This window comes from Apis dorsata, unplaced genomic scaffold (genome assembly GCF_000469605.1).
Source record: "Apis dorsata unplaced genomic scaffold, Apis dorsata 1.3 scaffold_330, whole genome shotgun sequence".
NCBI classification, from domain to species: domain Eukaryota; kingdom Metazoa; phylum Arthropoda; class Insecta; order Hymenoptera; family Apidae; genus Apis; species Apis dorsata.
The window spans coordinates 162,437-169,387 of NW_006263598.1; the positions used below are offsets into that span (position 1 = coordinate 162,437).

At 37.7% G+C, this 6,951-nt stretch overlaps 1 protein-coding gene across 6 annotated transcripts in view; it reads right to left on the reverse strand.

Moving 5' to 3' along the window:
* The window catches only part of LOC102673947 (netrin receptor UNC5C-like), a 50,747-nt gene that overhangs the window by 10,726 nt on the left and 33,070 nt on the right, over nucleotides 1-6,951 (reverse strand). For 3 of the 6 annotated variants that reach the window (XM_006617879.2, XM_006617878.2, XM_031511565.1), the window contains exons 3-6: nucleotides 4,090-4,503; nucleotides 2,878-3,159; nucleotides 1,464-1,631; nucleotides 537-569 (exon numbers count right to left, since the gene is read on the reverse strand). In XM_006617879.2, the coding sequence (XP_006617942.1) occupies nucleotides 537-569; nucleotides 1,464-1,631; nucleotides 2,878-3,159; nucleotides 4,090-4,503 (897 nt within the window). The remainder of the gene's footprint in view (nucleotides 1-536; nucleotides 570-1,463; nucleotides 1,632-2,877; nucleotides 3,160-4,089; nucleotides 4,504-6,951) is intronic. The other 3 variants (XM_006617881.2, XM_006617880.2, XM_031511566.1) reach the window with 2 other exon arrangements.

Below are 6,951 nucleotides of genomic sequence, written 5' to 3' on the forward strand. Positions count from 1 at the left end.
GTCTCGTAACTCGTCTCCTATCCCCACGAGTCTTGTTCGAAAACCCGTACTCGTCAATTCGGCCGCGAGATTCTTCCTCGCTTCGTCCCCGTTTAATTGACTCGTACGGGAGTACCCGTGGAAAAAAAAGCGGTTGTGTACGCGTTCAATCCCGACTCGAGTTGCGACACGATACTTACAAATGGCTCTTTCCACTTTCGGTATATATTTTACTCTCTACTTTTTCTTCCTTTCTTCTCTTCCACGGAAGAGACACGACATCGTCCGTGATATCGGGAGCAATAACGATAAGAAATTTTCGAGACTGTTCACTCGATTATATTCTGTTTATTAATAATTTTGTAAATTCCAAAAATCAATTTCAAATTCAAATTTTTCACGAAACTGTTTAATGATTAAAAATATATGAATGATATATGATCTGTATTCTCGAATATAATTGGAATAAAATTTGGAATAAAATTCGTTTCTTTTCTCTTTTCTTTTCTGTTCATTTACATTGCTACTTTTAAGCGGATTTACGTGTACACACTTACCTAGAGTATTGGTGAACTCCTCCATAGTTCCGGCTATTCCGAAGCGAGCGTTAGACAGAAAGACAGTATAGGTGCATTATCGAAAGCGGGACAAACACAGTTAGTGAGAGATACGTGCGCACACAATAATAAGCGACGGTCAATAATACTTTCCGATTAACCTCCTTGTCTAGCTCCATTCTCGCTTTCAACAACAAAGGAAAATATAGTAAATTCCCGACGTACGAATTATCTATCATTTACATTCACGTCTCTCCACGTATCTCCGTCTACAGTACCATTAAAAATAGCTAACCATATCAAAATTCCGCGAGTGCAACGCGCCAACAACAACGAGGAGACAAGGGGGTTAATATTTCACTCGTCGATTCTCCTCGATACCCCGCCTCGTTTCCCGTTCGGACATTGCCCCCCCGACCATTTTCAATACGACACCTCGCGCCCATCGTGCGTGCAGGTGCCTCCTCCTCTTCCTCCTCCTCCTCCTCCTCCTTCTTCTTCTTCTCGTTTTGTCGTCACGAGGCTACTTTCGAAAGGTGAATACGATTCAACGGAGATTCGAATCGCCTCCCGTGGAGACGTTGACGACATCGTGAGAGGGAAAGAGAGAGAAGCTCGTAAATCAAACGAGGAAACCTCTTCCCTTTCCCCCCTCTTGGCGTAATATCTTGGTAATATCGGTTGTTACCAGAACCTGAGAAAAACGTTCACGATCGAACGACGGGGAGAACGGGGCGATCTTTCTTCGCCACCGGATTAGAAATAGACGAGAGGAGAAGAGAAGCTGTGCAAGAAACGTCTCTGTCCTCGGCCGCGGAATAGAATGGAATGGCGTATCAACGTTAACGAGCCGTGATGCTTCCTCGTTTGAAAATATCGACCCCTGGGAGAGGGGTCGTGTATAATGAATTCACGGCGGACACTTACCCGGACAGGCGATGTTGCAGTCCATCTTCTGCGTAGATGGACCCATGCAGGTTTGGCCACCGTTCATGGGGGCCGGATTCGTGCACGTTCGTGTTCGCTTTTGACCCCCTTTCGCGCACCTCGAGTGGCATTCCGACCACGCGGACCATGCCGACCATCCTCCCTTCACTGGAACCAAATTATTTTTTTTTATTTTTAAAGAGGATAAGGGGATTTTTTCGTTGAATCGTTACTTTAATTTTGATACTTAATAAAGTTATTGTTTCAAGAATATTTTTTTATATGAATTTTAATATTTGGATACACCATCATATTCATATTCATATTTGCTTCTTTTATTCATTTCGATTTTCCAAAAAACTTTGACGAAATTTTAGATTTCGAAATGAATTTATTAAATGAAAATGAAATAGAGAATCTAAAAATTTAAACAAATTAACATTATTTAAACTAAACCAAATGATTTCTTTTACAATTGTTTAATATCTTTTTCGAAAAGGATAGTATTTATATTTGAATTGTTATTAATTTCTTTACGCTTTTTACTTTCGAAAATTTATACTGCTTTTTTAAGGATTCGTGCTCTTTTTTTCTTATTTAATAATTCAAATTTACTCTCGTCACTCCAAATTACTTGTTTCCATAATGATAATGGCTTATTTATATATTTTTTGGCGAAAAACGTTTCTTCTTTCGTATTTTAGTGATATATGCATCTAGTTACACAGTTCTTTAAACTTGCCTCTTTTAATCTTCATCTTACAATTGAAGATACATTTAATCGTAGCTATTCAACGATATTTCGTGATGTTGGATTACGTCGAGATATACACTTGTGTTACATTTTCATCCTCGAGCACGTAAATTATTAACACTATATGTTCTAAATATTTTTTATAATTTTTATGAACAGTACTTTTAAAAACATTATATTTTCCTAACATATATATAACGATAACTTTTATTATTTTTGCAATCAGAGACAATTAGATTTCGTAACTGAGTACAAACTTCTTGTTTTCTATTAGACATTAGTTTAATAATATTAAAGTTTCCAACACGAAGGCTTTACGAATACTGACGATCCAAATATATTTGGGAGATAATCTCAATGTTTATTTATACTGTTTTTCTGTTAACGCGAAACTCTCTACGTGTCTACTTAATTTTGTCTACGATCTAAAGTTCAAATATACAAACAAATACGTATAAGTAATTATAGGAACTGATTTTACGATTTTATTTGTACTACGTACATATAACGTTCGATGAAAAATATTCTATATCGAAAAATTCAAATTTATTTTATCGTATCTGGACAATGAATTTCTTAACATAATTAATTCTTAATGAACGTAACGTCCATTTAATTTTGTCCACGACTTGGTAACAGAAGATTGAACAAGAAACTCACCGTAAACTGTCAAGCTGACCGGTTCGCTGAGCCTCTTCGCCGCGATGTTCTCCGCGACGCAAGTGTAATTCGCCTGATGGCTGAGTTTCGCTTGGCCAACAAGAAGGTGTCCCTCGCTGGACACTAAAAGCGTGTCCGATTCTGTGTCGACGGGAACGTTATTTCTCAGCCAGTACACCCTCGGCGGTGGCACTCCCACAGGAGGAAGACACCTGAGTTCGGTGCTCTGGCCCGCCTCCACCGATACCGAGTACGGTGGGGACTCGAATTGCTTCTTCAGGTCTGAGAAAATGGGATTTATGGCTCTTAGAAACAGGATACTAACGGAATTCCTCGAGGCGAGAGAAATAGTTAATTCGAGAATTTCTCATAGGTTATAAAAATAGAAAGATATCGAATTGAAAGTAATAGCAATTAAAAATAATTAAAAAAGATTTTTGTGAAATTTTTGAAGAAATCTATAAATATGTATAAGTATTTTAATATAATGATCTATTAAATTTGCAATTACAAGAAAAATTACAAGTGATGTACAAAAAAGAAAATATATGTATATAAAATATTCAAACATCATGTATTATAGCATCTAAGGGATAAAACAAATTTCAATTTAAGTTCTGTAATAATATTTACAAAAATTTTAATTTGTATAAATTATCCACGATTTATTACTCGAGTTAATCGAGAATTGATATTATATTGATTTATCCACGTAGTTATTTTCGCGTAGTTATTCCAAAGAGAGTTACGTAAGCGCAAGCACCGGACAAACGGTCCTTTCCTAAATTGATTCTCTTAGAAACTCCGTGGGTGCCTCGGTCATTGTATTGCCTCGCATTAAGGGTCGGAATTAAATAATGACCTTAGGAGAATCAAGATAATTACGAGGGGCCAGAAGTAAGACGAAAGTCGTGGCTGTACGGACAAGAGGGGCAAACAACTGTCCACCGCCGAATATTTATCGACGAAATTCTTGGAAGAATTGAGATGTCTCACGTTGCTTAAACATTGTGTTGAGCACAAAGTAATTAGAGCGTGCTCGAATAATTTTTGACGTCACATCGTATACGAGAAATTCTTTCATATAATATATTCGTCAGAAAGCTTTTTATTTATTTTCCTTTCCGTGAAAAAATTCCAAATTAATTCTGATTATCCATTATGCTACAGAGAAACAATTTCTAAGAACGAATGCATTATTATTATACTTACAAGCGACATCAACGGTCGCAGGTTGGCTCTTAATCTGTCCCGAACCAGACCAGGCGATACATTCGCATTTGAACTTGTCTCTGCCGAAATATTCTTCGATATGATCTCTCGTTACGTTCAACTCGCAATCGACTATCCTGGTACCCGTGTGCGGGTCCACGAAGTCCTGTTGCTGAGAATCCTCAGCCCTCGCGTCGTTGCACCGGAAATAGATCTGCAACGCGTGCGCGGCCTTGCAATGTAACGTGGCTGGTTTGTTCTTCACCACGAAGGAATCGACCGGCTCCGTGAGGAACACGGGTAGATGACCGCCTGCTTCAGAGATCAGCTCTGTGTCAGTGGCTATCGTCGCCGAAGGCACATCGTCCTCTTCTAAGAGATAGGAATCCTCGTCTTCTGCGGCATCCTCTCCTTCTGAAAAATATATATATATATTATCGAGTAATTTTTTTATATTAATTATTTAAATTCGATTCGAAAAGTGGTAGAGAAGGATAACGATATTCGTTGGAAATAAATATAAAATATCGTAGAATGATAGACAGAGTAAAAAGAGAAGATGTAATACGATACGCAAATACGAAATGGATACCCTGTTTTATGTCCTGTTGTTCAGGATATACGTCAAATGTGGTATTTGCGAACTATTATTAAAATTTTAACATTTTATAAAAGAAATATTCTCTTACAATTTTTTAACAAATTGCCATTGCTTATTTGAATTGAATTAAAAATTGAATTCCCCTCGCTACTTTACGTTATTAAAGGTATTTAAAATATAATCGATTATTACATAATAAATGAAATTAATATCAATCCACTTGTGTGTATACCATTGATATAGAAACCCATTATATACGAATTACCTGTACATCCAAACTCTTCGACAAAATATCTGTATCATACGCGTATTTGTTACGAACCCACAATAAAATCTTTACCGATATTTCCCGATATCGAGTTAAAAGTCGGACGGGTAATCCCGAAATCCGAATCGAAACAAACGGCGCCGCTTATTATCGGCTCGTGATAAATTCATAGAATTGGATTAACGTCATTAACGCGTGGCAAGAGGAGAGGCGGCAATCAAGGCAGGATCAGGCTGGAACGCGCAGTCAGTCATTTGAATTCTAAATACACATACTACATCCCTTCCCACGCACACCTCCCCTCCTCGTCCCCCGGCATAATCGTAATTTACGATCGAGTTATTAATTTCGCGCTGGGCTTTATTCAGAGGCCCCGGGGCTCGTTCCATCGGAATCGTGAAAATTCTATATTTGCTTGTCAACAATGGACAGAGTACGCACCCCCTCCCCCCATCCTCTTGTAAATCCTGGCGCCGGCCCATTAATGCCTGCCCGGTCTCGCCCGCTTGGAACGGGTCCGCTCGCTCGCCTACAATCGGCCCCGCTTTTGCCCGCTTTTCGCTGCAGTAATGAATTTTCGGATTTACGCGGAGCACCGGTGCACGCGAGTTCGATGCATTTTCCGCCAACCGCCGGTTAAACCTTTATCCCCGTGCGACATTTGGCCGGGGGCCACAATTTTCATCGAGATAATCGTTCGGGATTCCATATAGCAGGTCTTCTCGCGCCTGCTTTCGAGGGGAAAAAAGGAAAAAAAAAAAAATAATAATGAAACGAACCGCTCGTATATGGCGCGTATAGGTTGGAGGGGGAGGGGGGTGGATAGGAAGGTATATGTTTCTCATTAAGAGGTGTGCGCGCTCTTGGATTTCTCGTAATAATGATGGTTCGATGTAGCGCTGTAAAAGGCACGTTGGTGGGAAATAATTGGGAAGGGATTGATTAGATTTGAAGTTGTTAAGTTTACTTAGAATATTATTTGTAACGATACCTGTTTGAGGGCAGGGAATTGGAAAGGAGAACGTAAAAGAGGTAAAAGAGAATGGTAGTTTGAAGTCGAGTTTCATATACATTTGATATATTTATATATCCAAAAATATGTACTTTCTAATATGTACTTTCTAATATAAGAAATAAATAAATTGAATTAAATTTTTGTCAAATTATAGTATGTATTTAAATCTATTTCTTTAATCACAATTATATAAATTTTATTTTGCATTAATACATCCACAATCTAGATTGTAAATTCTATTAATGAAATTTGTAAATAATCTTTCATACTGCTATTCCTTTAAATATAAGAAAATCTACAATATACGAAGTAATTATTTCTGAAATATAATGATCTTCTGTCATCAGGCAGGAATACAAGGAGAACAATTAGGATGATAAAAATTATTACAGTTTCATGTTCTCCATTCATATCCCTTATCTTATCATCTTATTAACCGTCTATAATCAATCTTCCTTTCGTTGAAAATTAAACGAATAGCTGTCACTTTGATTACATCAAGTGTATAATTATTATCAATTATTTTCGTTACGTTATTCAAGTAAAAATTGAAAAAAAAAAAATTATTATCGAATAACATCGAACGCGGCTTACGTAATGGAAATCGTGATCGACGTCGCGTTGGAGCAGCAGCTTTTTATCGTTATCGACGTTCGTTATTTTTCACGCGGTTCACGAGAAGCATTCGAATGAATTGCGGAGAGGAAAAAAAGAAAAAAAAAAAAAAAAAAAAGCGAGAAAACAAAAGTCCATCTCTCGCGCCGAAAAAATTGTCAGAATTTATACCCGATGGCGAACAGATACCTCCAATATCCGGACCGTGGAGATAGAAATCGAGCAACGGGCAAATGAGAAGCGTCGGCGGACGAATGAACGAACGAGCTGAATAAAAAAAAAGACATTCGTGCATACATATATATATATATATGTATATATATATAAATGATAGAATGAGAAAAGGTGAAGGGATAGGAGAGA